The 19,109-nt window shown below is 41.9% G+C and overlaps 2 protein-coding genes across 2 annotated transcripts in view; both read right to left on the bottom strand.

Moving 5' to 3' along the window:
• VEZT (vezatin, adherens junctions transmembrane protein) overlaps nt 1-19,109 on the bottom strand; it is a 132,416-nt gene that overhangs the window by 22,294 nt on the left and 91,013 nt on the right. The window lies entirely within an intron of this gene.
• METAP2 (methionyl aminopeptidase 2) lies at nt 455-17,486 on the bottom strand. Its single transcript, XM_048944032.1, has 11 exons — nt 17,230-17,486; nt 16,575-16,676; nt 13,194-13,259; nt 12,785-12,887; nt 8,031-8,192; nt 5,802-5,983; nt 5,623-5,717; nt 5,439-5,535; nt 4,865-4,968; nt 2,260-2,375; nt 455-1,248 (listed from the first exon to the last, which is right to left on the bottom strand). Exons 1-11 carry the CDS (start codon nt 17,387-17,389, stop codon nt 996-998), a joined length of 1,440 nt encoding a protein of 479 aa, XP_048799989.1. The 5' UTR covers nt 17,390-17,486; the 3' UTR covers nt 455-995.

Here is a 19,109-nt window from a genome sequence, read left to right as displayed (position 1 = left end):
TTCCTTCAGGTCACATCCACCTGTTCCAGCTTGGGCTCCTCCTCCTCAGGCTGCAGGTACAGATTCGTTGTTCCTCTGCTGTCCTCTATGTGCTACATGTGAGCAGTCTGCATCACCATGGTCCTCAGCTACAGATTCCCTGCTCTGGCAGCTGGAGAACCTCTCCTCCTTCGCTGACCCTGGCGTCCATGAGGGTTTCTCCCACATTTTCTCACTCTCACAACTGCTACACAGCACTTCAGCCTTTTAATTGTTATCCTGGATGTACAACCAACATCTCTCATCAAGCTCAGCTTTAGTCAGCACTGGGTCCTTGATCCACTGCTGCAGTGGGATCTCTTATCAGCAAGGCTACCCCTTCAGCCCCCACTGCTACCAGAGCTTTGTCACCACAACAATAAAATGCAGGGTTTCATACTAAGGCAGGTCCAGTTTCAAGACAAGAAATGGCAAGTCAAGGTTGTAAAATATTTAATAGAGCGGATTCCCAGCAGACTCCTGCCCAGAACTGTAACCAGACTTCTAAAAAGTATATATATTTTTTAGATCTGAAAATTTGTCTTTATTTTTTACAAAATGGATTCCAGGAAGTTTAAAAGGCAATATCATAGAGGACTTAGGTGCAGAAATCAGGTGTAGTCATTCAAAGCATTCAAGTAGGAATATGGTAATATAAATATTTGAAAAGCATCTTTTTTTTCATAAATGTTCAAAACAAAATGTATAACTCATTCCAAACTAAAAATTGAGCTTTATAGCACGTATTTCCCTGAACAGAAAAAATAAGTAACTTTTGAAATATTTCTAAAGGCCTGAAAGCTTTTTCCTTGGTTAGTTACATTAGAAGACTTGCCTTTGATTAAATTACTTCCTTTCCAAATACGGAAAGTATTACATCAGTCCACTGTTAAAACAGACAATACGTTGCAAATTAATTCTGGTATAGTACGTTCCAACAAAGCCTGGTGTATAAAGGTGCTGAGGTGGCTTTCAGTTTAGTAGTCATCGCCTCGGCTGACAACCTCTTTGCACGTCGGACGCAGCAGTATGGTGTGCTCAAACTGTGCTGTGTACGAGCCTTTAATGTCGCACAGGGGAGGATAGGGATCCACGATGCCCAGGTCGCACAGGTTCTTCAGTGCCATCAGGTATTTGCTCTCCCCCAGGCGATCCAGCCATCTGCGGCAGAAGGCGAGAGTGCCAAAGTTTTCATTGATGACGTTCAGCAAGTGTTTCGCCCTCGGAAGCCTAAGGGAAGGAAGAACAACACACTGCAGACAAAGAGGCATCACCACCAAGCATTCACTAGGGAAATAAAAACGAGTAATTAAAAAGGTTCAGTTTTCAAAGTGTTTTAAGACCGCTAAGCCTTGCGATGCCCTTCTACACCCATCAGAGCTTGTGCTCTCTAGAGAAAGTGCATCTTCCTGCTGCAGAAAGACAGCTTTCCAAACACCTTCCAATTCCTTCCAATGGAGGAAGTTACGGTGTGAGCACATCGTCATCTAACTACTAAAGCCAAATGAAACACAATGACAGGAATTATTTTCCAGCCCTTGTTTTAAGCATGTTCACACTCTCTCTTTGCTCATACTACTGCATTGTTCCATGGAGACAGAAATCTCAAAAACCTACTGTGTTCCTAACCATAACAGCCTTCCGTTCACAAACTCTACAACCTTAGAAACGCAGAAATACTTCTCAGTGAAAACCAACAAATGTCCCATTTCATCTTAGAGCAATACACCAAAACTGGAACTTAAAAACCACTCAATATTGTCACAAACAAAATGAGTGACCCTGAATAACTGATACACTCTGGGAACAACTCTAAGACAAGGATTACGGCATACAACCATAACACACACACAGATTTATTATTATGAATTAGTCTACGCATTTTATATTGTTGGTGGCCCTGCTGTGGCAGGGGGGTTGGACATTCATGATCCTTGAGGTCCCTCCCAGCCTGGGCCACTTTGTGATTCTGTGCAATTCTGTGATATATACAGACTAAAAGAACAACGAGGTCTGTAAGTCTGTAATGATCAAAGTCACCAATGACCATGCATCTTCTCCATTTCCAGACACTTTGGAATAGTCCCATGTTATTTCAGATGTACAATCAGAGCACAGACGCTTGTTTCAGAGCACATTTCATAACACACCACCTTTGACAGCATTATTATTAATCAAAGAACCCGTATGGTACAAAATCTGAATCCAGACAGGGTAGTACAGTAAAAACAACAACCCAACCTTATTGGCACATGTCCCACATCGAAGTTCTTCATATAATGAGAACACTCCATATCATCGTGAACAACACCTTTTCCTGTGCTACCAAAGGTTTCTATAGCATACACTTCACCTTCCTAAGAAAGAAAGACAAGGGAAAAAAAGGTGACGTGTTACAATGTGAAAGTAAGAGACACCAAACCACTGTGATGTAATCATCTCAGTGTAACCTATGAATAGCAGTAATCAAATGGAAACAGATTCAATCATCAAATCAGAGAAAAAGTTCAATATGGAGATTCCATGCAGTGAATTCACTGACATCTCAATAATCAGCTGCTTTTATTATTATGATTTTAGTTTTTTTCAAGCATAAACATCAGCACGTTTCCAGTCAGTTTGTCAAAGCCACTGCAGTTGAATGTTTCCAAAGTGTACATCTAAAACAGCTAAGAAAGGACATCCTACTGTGAAACGTTTGCTGGGTGAAACTAATTCTCCTTTCTTATTTGCAAAGAAGTCCTCTAGGAAATGTACTGTTTTGACAGACCACACAGATGCTGATCACAAACACTTCCTGCACTGAAGAACTTGCTGCCCAACATCTGCAAGAATTTTCTGTTAACAGCTGCTCGTATAAAACCTTCACCTGCTCATCTGCACTGCACCAGATTAATTTCTTCAAGAAATGAAGGTGATCTCTATCTACAAATCACTGACATCGTGGCCAAGAGCATCCTGAAATGTCATTTTAGAAACTGATTTCTGCAAGTACATTCACATAGAATTGGTTGTAGGTCTGCAAAAGGGGATTGCAAAGGATAGGGCATCAAACACTGACAACAGGAACTGGGTCTTTCAGTTCATCAGACTACCTGGAAAAAAAACCACAGCTCAGAATAAGAAGTCATATGAAAAACAGTAACACAGGCCTCAAACTAAGGACAAACTCCTAGAGGTGCCACTGAATATTCAGCTGCCCTAATAAGAGAAAAAAAGGCAAAAAACCAACCCACATACAACATGCCACCACCAAAATTCCCATCCTCTTTTTCAGCATAAAGCTTGTCAGGGGCTGTACTCCTCTGTCACAAAGAATTCACGAGGTTGCAGTTTGGTGCTATACTTAGCACAGTACAGTAAGAGCCTGGCTATGCTCCACATTCTTCATGGCAAAATGTACTGTCTTTAATGGTGCAAGGTTGTGTCCTAAGTAACCTCTAGAAGCTGAATATATGAAGAGAGCCTTCTCCCCAGTGCCTGGATGTTCAATCACAACAGTCTCAAAGCTCTCAATGTGTTAAATAAGTTCTACACCTGTAATACACTGATGATGGATCGACAGTACATTGACAAAGTATAACAAGAAGGGTACAGCACAGACAAGAGCCTCTTCCACCTTGCCTTCCCAATACTCTATCCTCTCTGCACATCTTTAGAGACAAGAAGAGAAAGTTATGGATTTTTTCCACTCACATCATTAAGGCGACCAACAACTATAACTTCTGGATGATGATGAGTGAGACTTACCTCAAAAAACAACGCGGTTCAGCCCTTATCTCTTCCTATTCATTTCTTAAAAGTCTTGTTTCTTCTGACAGGCTTACTTGTGATTATTGCTTACCACCAGTCAGGCTTAGAACTAAACTGAAAGCTTCTTACTGTATTACCAATCTATTAGTTAAGTCTTCTTATCTTGTTAGAATGCAAACTTACATCAAAATGGTGAATAAATCTGAGTTATGTATTTCAATACTATCTTTGTGATGGGTGCAGTTTGCTGCATCACATAGAGCTATTTCTCTTCCTCTTCCATTGACCCAAAATCCTATTCAAACACCTTCCATCTATCCTATCACATTAACTAAAAACATGCTCTATTATTTTGCATCTGCAAAGAACACCACTGGAAGCTTTTCAAGAAAGGTATCATGATAACTGGAAGAGGGTAGATTTAGATTAGATACAAGAAAGAAATTCTTTACTGTGAGGGTGGTGAGACACTGGAACAGGCTGTCCAGAAAGACTGTGGATGCCTCCGCCCTGGAAGCATTCAAGGCCAGGCTGGATGGGGCTCTGAGCAACCTGGTCTAGAGGGATGTGTCCCTGTCTATAGCAGGGGGTTAGAACTAGATGCTCTTAAGGGTCCCTTCCAATCCAAACCATTCTACGATTCTATCATATCTAACCGTAGGTGCAAAAAGTCTTCCACAGCTACAACATGACAGAAATACCTCCCAAGAATTAACTGAGCAAGGAAAACATGAAGGACCCACAAATCCTAACATCTTCAGTGGAGCCTCTGTGGTCCCTCAAGGTCACCCGAAATTCTCACTTCCTGTCCTCTTCCCCTGCTCTAAGGCACAACACCCCAGCACATCATTTAGCAATGAATATACACTGAGAAATAAACATGCAAAAGCACCATTAAGGCTGTACTTCTTCTCATTTGTTTTTCTTAACAGACACCAAGATGAAGTCTCAAAAGTTATCAGTAAGTATGACGTTCTTCTCTAGGCATTATTTACTAGGATCATTAATACTACACATTAGCACTACACAGGACAGTTATTCCTTCTGAGACAGTTGAGAAATAAAGAAAAAAAGACTTCAGAACTCCACTTACCTCCATTCTCGTGGCTTCTCCTCCTTTCACAATGGGCACAGTTTTTCCAGCATGTATCCTGTATGGCCCGATTGAGTGTCCGTTCAAATTGCGAATTGGTTTCACTTTTGAAGGAAAACATTAACATTACAGGCAACCTCCTAACCAAGGGCAATTTGTTCTATTAGTCTATACAGAAAGCACAGCAGAGATCCATCATGCTGCACAGGGACAAAATAGAATTATCCATTCACTTTGTACAGATTCCAACCAAGTGAAACAGTTGTGTATGCTATAAATACAACGTTATCAAAGACCAGCAATTCAACAACAAGAAAAGCCATTAATAGAGGCAAACAGCAGGTATCAAATTATCTGCAAATTTTGAAACAGCTTCTCGTCCTTCTTTTCATCTATTAAAAATGCACTACTTGGCAGGACAAGCAAAGAGCATTCCTACAGAGTGCAGCAAGTCAGACAAGAGTATATTTATTTGTGTTACTCATGCCCCACTTCCATTACAGAACTCTTTTCAATACAATACAAATATACCTATTTTGAGAATCCTCACTCTCACATAAAGAGAAGAACTTGCCTTGGTATGTTTTGCCATCAATTTCAACTTCGTAAGACTCCATAACTTCTTGTATGGCCTCCCCCACGTCACAGAGACGTACATCTATTCCAGCACACTGAAAATCAAGTGCAAATACAAATGGAAAATATTTGCAAAGCTTCCTGTAAAAGATTTGGTAGATGATTTGCAAAATGATCATTACCTTTATTCCTGTATTAGTGGCATCCTTTACAGCTTCTAATAGTCTGTCATATTTCGGATTGAACGTGACTGTAAAAGCACAGTCAATAATACGACCTGAAAGCAGCAGAAGTCAATTAGCTCTGAAGTTTCTGCGCTGAAACCTGTTTTCAAAATTGTAAGTCATAAATCAAAACTAACCACTAATATGTGTCCCAAAATCTATTTTGCAAATATCATCGTAACGCAGCACTGTTGGATCCCCGGCATTGGGAGTGTAGTGGGCAGCACAATTATTCAGAGAGCACCCAGTAGGAAATGCAAGACCTGCATTTAAACCATTTTCCTTTATCAGCTTACGCGAGCAGTCTTCTAGCTTTTCACTGAAGGGCAAAGAGAAGAAAGAAGAACATAAGAGTTTTCATTAATATTTCTTATGACAGCTTCAAATAAATTAAACAAGAACAAAATCTCAGAAAAAAAAAGTTTCCACGTAAATCTTCAGGCACTTACATGCTAACTGGAAAGAGGCCCTAGTCTAGAAAAATAAGCACAAGATAACCATCCCCAGTTGTCTGTGTTGTTTCTTCTACTCTTTAGTGGGCAAAATGGAGCACTTTGCTGTTGTTTTTAATCTAAACTGAAAAGATGCTTCTTTTACAAGTTATGTTTAACTCATACTTCCAGGGTAACTGAGGTTATACAAGTAAAGTTTGGGCAAATTAAATCGCCTTGCTCTTCTTCCTTAAAGTTATACCCTGGTAATTGTTAAAATAGTGTAGTTCTCTCATTTACTTTAAAAAAATATATCAATTTAAAGAAGGACATTATATATATTAAATTGAAGGAATAACTACAATAAAACACCACCTTTCAAGACCAGCACTTATCCCTGGGTTTTGTCAACTCCCAGGTTTTTAGCCACTGGAAGACTACAGATGCATGTCCATCAGTGCATACCACCCCTGTAGTTGCAGTGCATGATGTAAACTGCAACTCACATCAGTGCAGCATATTCTGATTTAAGAATGCTATTCACTCAGAGCAGTCTGGAAAAACAGAAGAGCTTATTTTAATAGGTAAGTCTAAGTTCTAGCTCTAAGTATTCCACAAGAAAAATCATGTTTTGAGAAAATTATTGCTTATAATTCAAACAGTCAAACTATGTAACTCAACATGACAGATTTGTCTCAGCCTGAATAATGATTACTAAGGCAGCTGCTTGTCTTTCACTTTCCCTGACGGCATATTATTTCTTTTCTTTACCCTCACAGCTACCTTAGGGGCTCAGCACTGATAAGCTTTCTTTCTATCTTACTCTTGTCAGCACAGTCCTCAGTTATATCAGGCTGAAAGCACCTGATTTTGGTAGCTAAACTGCTCTGGAGCTGTGTAGTACTTGGGACTGTAGACAAACACTCCAGATAAACTGAGGAACAGAGAAAGGAGCAGTTGGAAGTGTAAAGAGAATCAGTCTGGGCAAATTATTTCTTTGAACTTGACCTTGACCACATTTATTTTAAGTAATTCATTCAGCTATTTCTTATCAGCTGAGAACATTCGTCAGGGAAGACAAAATATAGACTGAATCTACCTGCTCTGGACTCCACGTACACCCATACAATTTTCATGTCTGTTAACCCTTCTTCTTCTGCAGAAGAGGAGGCTCAGGGGAGACCTCATTGCACTGTACAACTTCCTGAAGGGAGGCTGTGGTGCAAAAGGGTCTGGCCTCTTCTCCCAGGCAAATAGTAGGACCTGAGGAAACGGCCAGAAGTTATACCAGAGGAGATTTAGGAGAAACTTTTTCTCTCAAAGGGTGGTCAGGCACTGGAATGGCTGCCCAGGGAGGTGGTGGAGTCACCGTCCCTGGCAGTGTTCAAGAGGCGCCTGGATGAGGAGCTACGAGAGATGGTTTAGTAGCTTGTGGCACTGATAGGAATGGGAGGGTGGTTGGACTAGATGATCTTGCAGGTCGTTTCCAACCTTGTGATTCTGTGATTCTGTAACCCACTGAGACACGTCTCAGACTGCACCTTCACTTCTTGTCCACACAGCATTTTGCTTACAATTCCAGAATAGCTAATGCTATCAGTGCTTCTCTCAGCACCGCTGCCTACCTCAGATGGCAAGAGTGGCAAGACCAAAGACGATTAAAATCAAGCTCATGCTCAAACAAATATATCTGAAAGCTATTTGAAAATCAGTACAATCCCAGGTCCTGTAAAGCTGTGTAGGCTAAGAATATGATATAGGAGAACATTTTAGGAAAGTAAGAAGGTACACTGGTTGCCTATTTCAAAACGTAAACCCCCACAACAATCGTAACACAGTCAGTTAAGTACACAAAATTGAGACCAAATCCCTCCCTGCGGTGGAGAAAGAAGAAACATCAACAGCACAGGTCTTTGAGAAGATCTGTGTCCTCACCAGATTTCTATCATTGTCATCCCAGGTTTTATCCAGCTCATAACGTATTTCCTCACTTGTCTGTGTGCCTCTGCAGCCTCCCGAAAATCATTCCAGATCTCCTCACTAGCTTGGTCCAGTGCTTTCTTCTCTTCACTAGTTATTCTCCAAGCTGCAGTCCGCCTTCAAAACAAAACATAATGAAAAGTTACTGTAAGTGTAACCACAGTAGCAATTACAACTTCTGTCTAAACTGCAACTGGTTGGTTGATCAGTCAGGCCTACAGTCCCATGCAACAGAAAAGATCCCCATTTATAAAACCTTCCTATTATAAAACCTTCCTATTATAAAAAATAAAGGAAGCCTATACGAATTCATCAGCACCACATTCTGGCACCTGTGAAAGCTGATAACCTCACAGGAAAAAAAAAAGAGTATACACAGAAACTGAACTCATATCATGAGCCAAATTACTCCCTTTTACATTATTAAAAGCCTTACCTTCAAACCTTATAAAACTCCCAAAGTATTGTTGAAGGGTGCAAAACCATCCTCAAAGAGATGGAGGAGACCTATAAAATCAGCATCAATCAGCCCACCGCTCTACCTTGAGCTTGATACTTCCACCCAACCTCATCATACTTAGGTGACAACTCCTGATGCAGAGCAGAGCTGATGTGAGACACGCCAGGAAGTCACTTCTGTATTTGCTGGACAGCAAATTAACGTTTGCTCCAAGAGAACACTACTCTCCTGGAACTCGAGCTCTTTAGTAGTTTGACAGATCAAATATAAGAATCATTCTAAAGACTAAATATAACATTAGTTTGAAGGGTTTCCTCTTTTTTGTTCTTCAAGAGACCATACAACTACAATTCCAAGAGAAAAAAGGTAATTTCAGCACTCTGTCATCCATCAGAACCCTGGTAAAAGACCACTCTTTTGACTACAAAACAAGAGATAACCTTCAAACGAATCTGAAGCAGTGTAAAGGGAGAAATTCCACGATTACTGTTCCCTTTCTCGTTTAACAGCAAGCACCACATACTGCTCTTAACTCACAGGGTCTGCTTTAAAACTGAGAAATCTCACCAAAATAAGCAAGAGGCTGAAACACCAGCCTGCTTACTGCACTTGGAAACTGGACTACTGCCAGCACAGCTGTCATGGCACAAGATGGAAAAGGCAGGCTGCAGAAAAGTGCAGAGGGACTCGCAGGTCCTTGCACAGTGCTCCTGTCTGCAACGAGGATCACGCTCTGCTAGGAGTCTGGGCAGTGCTTCATCAGCAGCAATGGACTGCAGTGCAAACTCCAGCAAACTGGCAGGAAAACTTCTCACTCTACTTTGGTGCACAGTCACTTTGTGCAAGACAACTAGGGGATGAAACGGCCTTTACATTGCAAAATATATCATCAGCCCCAAAGTGCTCTGCTGCCAGAGCTGTGAAGCTTTCATCTGGGAGCTTAAGAAAGGCAGCTACCAGAAGTCATGCTTGGGTCTAAGCCCTTAGGACATATGGTAAGGGGGAGGTGAAAACCTAGAAATAAACCAATACCAACCAACCAAAGGTCTCACACCAAACATTGCATCTTCTAATGGATACAGCTGTACGTAATCTTCTCCGAGGAGCTTCGCACTGTGCTGGCTGCCACATAACTCAGCATCAGACCACCTCCTGCTCCAAGCCATTTGTTCCCACCTTTTCACTCAGGTTCAGAGTTTCCAGTTCTCACTAGTGCAACTCTTTACAGGGTTGTGCTATAAATTAATGTTAGTGGTCAAAGACACTAACTAACTAAATCCTGGAAACCAATTTCCTCAGATTATTTTAACCCAGATAATAGCACAGGGGCAGAAACAAGCAAGCAGGGACAAGAATTTCTTCTGCCAGCTTTATGAAAATCAGTGCATCATGAAACACTGCTTATAGCTTTTCTGCCCTTCGTGAAATCATTTCAGCTTTTAAACAAAGCGCAAGCCTTTAAACAGGGCTCAAATCCAAGCTACAAAAATATCAAAGCTTAACCCACTGTCCATATAAAAATTGATTTTCTAATATTCTTCTTCCTGAAAATTCAATGATACCCATTTCTAGTTCAACTTCTTGTAGAATATATGCAATTCTAGGTTGATGAGTAATTTAGAAAGTAGCCATTCTATGATTTTTTTGATCAAGAGTTCGGAGCAGAAGCACAAATCTCTTTGAAAGCAAAGACAAAACCCTTCCCATCTCAGCAAGAATAGCAGAAGCTGCACAGAAATGCCTTACCAATATTAAAAAACAAAACCATTATTCAGAATAGGAAATATTCTGCCACTAATATAGCCATGTCAGCCACTAATATAAACAATTGCTTATGCTAGGAAATGCTGAAGAAGGTCCATGAGATTTTAATATTTAAGTTGCAGAAGCATAATAAGATTCATATATTTAAAACATCTAAATTAGAAAATTTGATGAGACCAAGCTGAGCGGTGAAGCTGACACAACAGAAGGGATGGATGCCATCCAGAGGGACCTGAACACCCTCAAGAAGCGGGCACACAAGAATCTAATGAGGTTTATAACAAGTATATAGAGACACTGATGTCTTAAACATGAAATGGCTGTCCCTCAACCAGCCCTTCAGGACAACCACGTGAGGCCCCTATCATGAGCAGGCTAACGCTGCGCACGCTAAGAAGACAGCCATTTATAAGTAGGAACACACCTTGTGATCAAATTGCAGTCATTTAAGAGAAGGCTTCCTCAAAAACTGACTTTAATTGCAAAGAAGTGAAGCCATACTTCCTGTGAGTACCTGAACGCAGGGCGCTGCACTCCTCACTATACTGCATACGCTCCGTGAGAAATGGGCATTGGTTTTAAACTACCAATGCAAAGCACTGGAAAACATTACCATTGGAAAACATTTTTGAAAGTGCTGTTCATCTACTCCCCTCTCTTTGTTTAAACTTCTTTCTCCAGAGTTCTGATTCAGTTTCATGGAAAGTTTCTAGAGTTACACTTGGTAATTCAGACTTTTCATTGAGACTTCTGTGCAATTCAAGCTAATTCCTTCTCCCTACAAACAAGTTAAGAAATGACCTTCCACAATGCTTTACATAGGAAAAACTAGGAAACTCACTTAACTGCTATACTCTAGCTCCTAACAAAGCATAAGGAAATGGTTGTAGCTTACATAAGGATGTGTATCTCTGACATAGTAAGCTAGTGGAAGTTACTGCCTGTTTAATGACATTGCACATAATTCCTGTGTCACTAAGAATAATATCTACATATATGCAAACAATGAGAAGCAAAGTGCAGAAGATGCCAGTTGGACTTCTACCTTTGACTTCTACCTTTTCCTCTTTAGTCTGATCACAGATCCATTTGGGAACTACAATTATTATTATTTTTTAATATCTCAAACATCCAGATTCAAACTCAGGACAAAATAATGCGTAATAAGTCGTCCCCTTTGCTCACTCCAATAGTTTCAGGGAAAAAAGTGATATTTTAAGATCTTTTATTCCCTCCTAGTTCTGAAAATAAAATGTAAGAGGTACAGCACAAAGGTAATGAGTAAAAGGAATACACAACATTAATGACAAAATGCTAATTAGTGACCTAAGAATAGAAATCCACAAGAAATCATGGAGCTTGCAGCACGCAAGTGTACTGCTCTGTATCTGTTACCACCTTAAAATCTTTAAAACAGAAACTAAAGAGGCCAACAAGGACACTTGCATACAGGGCTTCCTTCTTTATACTGCATAGCAAAGACAAGAGTGCTTTACACATGGAAATTTTCATGAAAACCACTGAATAGCTGTCAACATTCTTTATAGAGGCATTTTTTCCCCATCTAAGATTCAGCTTTATTTTCACTCTTTGTTTCTGAGCTACAAAACAGTAAGATTTGAAGCATTTTCACTATCCATCTCAGTTCTGCTTTAACTCCCTACTACTCCAAACCTAAAGTTAGCAATTTGATTTGTGGAAAGACATGCAGGAGTAATTAAAAAGAAAAAAAAAACAACCCTCAGTAACAGCTCACAGCTAAGAAGAAAACTACTCAGCATTGCACTATTCAGATTATCTGGGAGGGTTTATACAAAGGAGCTCGTTTAACTGGGGAGGGTTGGGGGAAGATGAACATGCAGGAAGAATCTTGTTAACCAGGGAATTGACTTTCACTTGGATCAAATCAGACACTGAAAGCATTATGTAGGGGAGGGGGGAAAAAAAAAAGCCTTCAAAACAAACAAATAACAACAAAAACCCCAGCTACATAACCATGTTCCCAGCCAGTTAATGACACTCTCTACAGTTTCTCCTCCCTCAGGGTACGTTTTATTTCTTCAATAAGAAGCAGGAAAAGGGGAAATAAAGGAATGAAACAAAATCCATCTGTCATGCAAGAGATAAAGTTCTACATAACTATCTCTCATCTCACTAAATTTCAAACCTTCAGCCAGTCCTAATTCATACTAAGTTCTGCAAGCTGTCTACTTCTCATCCTGTTGGACCCTTGGTCTCAAGGATTCCCGCCTCAAGGCAAGTCTGTTCATAGAAGACTACACCATAACCAAAGGAACAGAGATAGAAGACCCTGAAGTTCCAGCCTAAAGACTTCTATTCAGCAAGTTGTTAGATGATTCAGTTTAAAGAAGAAAAAAAGCACATTGCAACTCACTTTTGAATTTGTCCATCTAGTCGCACAGCAAAAGTTTACTGTTATCTGGATGTGCTGAATTGCGTAATATTCTACACTTGAAATACTTACCCATCTTGAGTTGGTGGATATTGACATTCTTCTCCCTTTGGGTATACGTTGCTGGGAAATAGATCACATATTGGAATGGAAGGTGGATCTGTCTGAACCTTAGCTGTAGTGGGACAATTTTTAAAAGCATTATACATGGCAAACCAGAAGTTTTAAGTACCTTATTTCAAACTTGAAAGTTAAATTACACACACTACTTAAGATCCTCTTTTCAGAACTTGGGCTTCTACCCAGAGGACATCACATCACGGTGCCCTCATATTACTTAATTTGGCCAACACTTAAGGCAGCATTCAGGGATACTACAGAGAAGAAAACTTAGCCTACAGACCCAAAACTGTCAAAAAGAATACAGGCTCAGCAAAAAAAATATGCACAGCTTATCTTTCATTTTCTGTTTGATACCTACGTCCTTTCTTCTTTTTCTTCTTCTTCTTCTTTTTCCCTGCTGCTCCATCTCCTTCACCCTCTCCATCTACAGAGAAACAAAGCATTCAGACGAATGTAAAACAAAGAACCAATTTTGAACAACGAGCAAAACCATCTGGACAATCTGGAAACATTTCTTTCACAGTAAAATCTAATAGATTAAATAAAGACAGTTAGAAGCTGCAACCAAACCATTAGCATTTTCAGCCCTTATACAAAACACAGATCTAAGAAAACTCTTCCAAAACTGATGACTTGAGCCTATCACCAGTCATGGAAAAAGTTCCTGGGAACTCCTACTTCCAATATCTCTTTTCTTCATCCACCTCAAAAGATGTGCGGAGTTGAGGAAAGACATGAGAAAACTGTGTTAGACACAGCTAACAAAAAGCTGGGAACAACACTGTTACAAACACATCTATGCTTCAGCTGAAGGAACCTGATGTAAAACGCTACCAAAAAAAGCCACTAACAAGGAAAGATAACAGCATACAAGTCAGAAGGAGGTCAGTCGGCAGATAAGAGTCACAAGAAGCACTGAGTGAAAGCACTGGCTATGGGATATGTACCTCTTGGAGGCTTTCGCACAACACAGCGTGCCAACGCCAGGAATCAACCAAGCCACGTCACATTCACACTTGGGTGCTAACAATAACCCTGTGGACTTCACATATGGCTGCATCTAATGCTCAGTATTTATCTACTGTGCTAGTAGATAACTAAACTTTCACAAATAACCATTCCGAAATAAGCTCATGGGAAAAGTTCTATTCTTCTGCACATACAACATTTATCTTTATTGAACTGAAAATTAAAATTAGGAGAACTTCAGGAGTCAATCTAGCCCAAGCATTGCTATTTGAATACATTCATATCGAAACTCCTATTTGCTCATTGATTAAAACAAACACATCAAAACTGACCAGCTGTCCCAGTCACTAGATGTCAAGTGATGGTCAGTGCCATTCTAGTACCTGCATGGCAGTGATTGTTGTAACCTTGCAGATGGGGCAAATTTCAGAGATGTGCCTACCTCCAGCTCATTTTAATCATTAAATATTTTCTTACTTAAATAAATAAATAAAAAACCAAACCTGAAAGCATAAATACTTTTTAACCACAATGCAGTTAAGGCGACCAGAACCTCCATCCCACTGCATTTCAAAGGCAGCTGGCAACACTTAATAGAGCATGTATTAATTCTTTATGATGTGGTACCATTGCCACAGTTCTTTTGACCTTGAGTCGCATTGTAGATGTGACTCCAGTTAATTCCAAGAGTGAGTTTTAGATTTATTTCCTCTTGCACCTGCAATCCTTAGGCCTAAACTGATTAAAAAAAAATAAAAAAATACAGCATTCCTTTCTTAAACGTTATCATCGTTGCCATTTGCTTATTGTGGCTTTTTTGTACATCACTGCACAGGAATTTGTCATTTGTAAGCAAAACTAACCGGGCCTATGCCTTCATGTCCTTGAAGATTGCTGCAGACTAACTGTGCTGCCAGGAACATTACTACTGCATCTGACCAATAACTGTTTTTCTTCTGCTTGTTTTTCTTCTGCTAGACAGGAAAGCAACGGAAGAAATTAGAGAAACTGAAGCCCATCTTTATGCCATTGTGGTATAGATATTAATAACTTACTACCGTGCATAAATGTTATCTCTCTCAGTATGTATTAACACAGCCACAGGAATTTGAAAAGCACTTCCTAATTGCTCCCAGATTTCAAGAAGCAGAGACTTATTTCTGAGGCTACAAGGCTTTGGGCTTATAAAGAATATAAAGATAAAAAGGGGAGGGGGAACATTACTGGTTTTAATCTAAAGGCAGCACCACACTTTAAGGGACACCTCTAAGATTACACATTACAATGGCAAATTGTGAGTACCAGTACAGGCACAACACAGAGCTGTCTCATAAGAGCATATTTTTTTCATGAAAAAATATTGTTCTTTTTCAAAAATACACCAGGATTTAACATGAGGAAAATATGAAGATTACTGCTGCAGTGACAGCATCACTTTGCATTTTTTGTTTTTGAATACTTTCTAATACTGTACTGCTAACTAATGATAATATAAAAAGCATAAAAGAACAGCACTGTTATTTGCAGATGAAATCTTATTTCTCCTGAGATGGAGCTCATTCTCATCTGGAATTCTTTTAATGGTACAAAATGTTCATTAGCCTCCTCAGTACTGCCTACTTCGGTGGCAATAAAGGCTAAGCATATGTCGGATTATCTCTCAATCCCATAACCTAAAATATAGCATTAAAAGAAATAATCCATTAGAATATACTTCTAAGCCAAATTAGTAACACAACTGAATGCTATAAACAGTTTAAAACTAAATTGAAGTCTGAACATTATTAAATTTCTGCACCTAATTTTTTCCTTTAAATGGCAAATCCCAAAAACAGTTTACTAAGAAGTTTCCTTAGTAGAACAATAAGGCACATTTTAAGATGCTGAATCAACTTTTAATGCTAACTCACAAGAAGGAAACTAAACAACTAACATGAGAAATGCATTTTTAAAGGGTCTATTTTAATTTAACGCCATTCATTAAAATAAACGATATACATGTATTTTTTTTTAACCTGATGTTACTACAAAAAAGAGGCATCCAACCTAGATTTTAGTACAGGACACTCCAAGGGTACTCAGAACAGCTGTGCAGCACTGGCAGCACACAAGGTGTTCACCTTGCTTACGTATTCATCGCTCCCCGGGTCAGTACTAACAACAAATCAGCATTACACACAGTGCGTGCATTGGTAAAGACTCTAAGATATTAATTAATGAGCTCTCTCACATTCTTCGGGGTTTTTTTGTTCTAAACCAAGAATAAGACATATAAACTGGAACACAGCTTCATATTGCCCACATAATACAAAAGAGAATGACTTACAGCGCGCCTTAACATTTCCCTGCAGTAATAGGATCCTTGAAAACAAGCAGCTTTAACAAAGCTGTTATCCTAGGGCTTTTTTTATACATTTGTGGCTGCCTGACAGCTCAACTGTAGCAAAGGACATAAAAACCCACACACACAAGAAATATACAAATACAAACCATTGGGCTCTGTAGGTTTGTTAAGACAGAGTCCAGGAGTGGTTCAAGTTCTTTACTACGAGAGTGGTGAGGTGCTGGAACAGGCTGCCCAGAGAGGCTATGGATGCCCCGTCCCTGGAGGTGTCCAAGGCCAGATTGGATGGAACCCTGGGCAGCCTGGTCTAGCAAGAAATGGGGAGGTTGGTGATTCATGATCCTTAAGGTCCCTTCCAACTCTGGCCATTCTGTGGTTCTGTGGTTGAGACTGAAGTGTCAAGTGAAAGAATAAAGTGACACTTGCCTTCATCATCGTCATCTTTGTCCTTCTCCTCCAGCACTTGTTTATCCAACTGCTTTGCTACATCATCGAGAGCACCTTCCACTTCTTTATCTGTTTCTTGTCCTGTTGGTCAAATTAAAGCACGACATACAATAAAAGTATAGCTCCACGTTAGTAGCTACATCCCCCAAACCTTCACTAAGATACCGCGCCACAGCCATCCTACAGACACCAAAACAGAGACGCACGGGTTATTTTCAAGTAGATCCAACGCGTGAGATCGCAGGGCCGCGCAGATCCGCGCAGATCCGCAGCCCGGCGCTTCCGAGCCCTTCTCCCTCCACGCCGAGCCCCACGCGGCCGGGCTGCTGCTGAGCGATAACGCGGCCGCGCAGACACCGCCCCGCCGCGCCGCCCTGCCCGGCGCCGTGCGCCCAGACCCGCCGCAGCTCCCCGCGCACAGCCTCCACCATCACGCGGACGGCTCTCCCAGCAGCACGCTGACGCCTTTCCCCTCAGGGCACGCGAGGAGACGAGGCGCACCCGCACCCTCCTTTCCTCCGTCCGTCCCGGGATCCCAGCGGCCGCAGCTCCCTCCACCCGGTCCCTCCGGCCGCGAGCCCACGCCGCGTCCCCACGGCCCACGGCACCCGGCCCGCCGGCGGACGGCCCCTACCCGCGGGGCCCGCTTTGCCCTTCTTCTTCTTCTTGCGCTTCTTCTTGGCGCCATCCTCCGCGCCCGGCCCCGCCGCGCCGTCCCTGTCCTCTGGCTCCGGCGGAAGCTCGCCGTTCAGGTGCTTCTCCGCCTCGCCGTCTGCCTGCCCCACGCCCGCCATGTCGCCGCGGCCGCGCCGCCACCACGCACGGGGCGAGCAGAGCGGCGGGGCCGGGCTTCGGCTCTATGGCGAGCGCGGGGCACGCCGGGAAGGCTGGAGGACCGCGCCGGGAGCGGGGAGGAGCGCCGTACGAGCAGGCCTGCCTTCCCGCCTGCCTCCTCTCACCGCCCCGCGCGGGGTTGGGGAGCGGACGGCCGAGGTTGTGTGGGGGCTGGAGGGCGCTGCGTTAGAAGTAATGCAGTAATGCTGCTAAACGGCAGCATGTACAAAGAGCACAACGACGCTACGGGGTACAGAAAATAATCGGCTACAAAGCAGTCCGTTTCAACACCGTCACCACCGTTAGCTGTGCATTTACTCCAGTGGTGAATAAGAGCCTGCGTGCCACAATCCTAACAGTCTGCACCGGCAAAGGTGACCCACTGTTGCTGTCATCACAGCAGAAATGCACCATCCAGCACCTTGCTATGCTCACATCCACTCATCGGTCTCCATCAATGTTCAGCAAGCATCCAAGATGTCACAGAGTCACAGAATGGCCAGGGTTGGAAGGGACCTTAAGGATCATGAATCTCCAACCCCCCTGCCACATGCAGGGCCAACAACCTCCCCATTTAATACTCGACCAGGCTGCCCAGGGTCCCATCCAACCTGGCCTTGAACACCTCCAGGGATGGGGCATCCACCTCTCTGGGCAGCCTGTTCCAGCACCTCACCACTCTCGTAGTAAAGAACTTACCTGTCAATGGGTGCCATTTTTTTTCTGCATGGAGGAATTCAGTGACATACCTTTGCTTCATCCACACTTCCATGTCAGACACTATTCTGTCGCCCTGCCCTTCTGCCAATGTTACAAAAACAAAACATAATGAAATATTGGTGGAAAGTTCAACCTCTACTGTCATACCACCATCAACATCCACCTCTGATGCTGTGGGTTGACAGAATAGTAGGCATCATGCTGTGCAATGTGTGCAGATGGCTGCCGCCTAATTTGGTGCATCTGTGATTGCCCTGCCTGTCTTTCAGTGGGGACTTCTTTAGATCTCCATCTTCTGCCCAGATTTTCACTAATCATAGGATCATTAAGGTTGGAAAAGACCACTGAGATCATGTAGTCCATTACTGCCAGTAAGCTGTTCCTAACATTTGTTATGCTTTGTATTAATGGATACTACATTTTCCCATTTCATACCTTATCAAACAGCATGATATGATGACAGTATCAAACAGGTAGTAGGCAGAATGATGCATGAAAACTACCTTTAGCTGGAGAAAGATACTGATTTTTTCGCTTTCTTGCAGAGGCTGTTGGTTGTTTTCAACCACCTGCCTCACACAGGCAGGCACTGGCTGGGGAGCTAAGGGAAGGGCTGAGTCCAAAACACACAGTAACTAAGCAGCAGGACTTGAGATGCTGTCCAGAAAAACAACACAGACTCACCTCCTAACTATTTTTCTTCCAGGGAAGCAGCTCCCATTGCACCATTTTCCTGGCAGAAGAAGTTATGATCTTCAGGAAAAAGCTTCTTTCGGAGTGGGTTATATTTTAATTTAATTGTTGTTGCTGGTGTTTACAACCTGATATGTGTGAGGAAATGGCATGGAGTGGACAGCTGCAGGTTCATCTTGGAAAGAGGAGGAGGGAGGACTGAAGTACATGGCCTGCATCTGTCCCAAGAAGAATCCAAACAGAAGGAGGTTGTATTTGTTTTTCTGT

Source organism: Lagopus muta, chromosome 1 (genome assembly GCF_023343835.1).
Source record: "Lagopus muta isolate bLagMut1 chromosome 1, bLagMut1 primary, whole genome shotgun sequence".
Classification (NCBI taxonomy): domain Eukaryota; kingdom Metazoa; phylum Chordata; class Aves; order Galliformes; family Phasianidae; genus Lagopus; species Lagopus muta.
The sequence above is the reverse complement of the archived record's forward strand: the minus strand, read 5'-3'. Positions and strand labels throughout refer to the sequence as shown.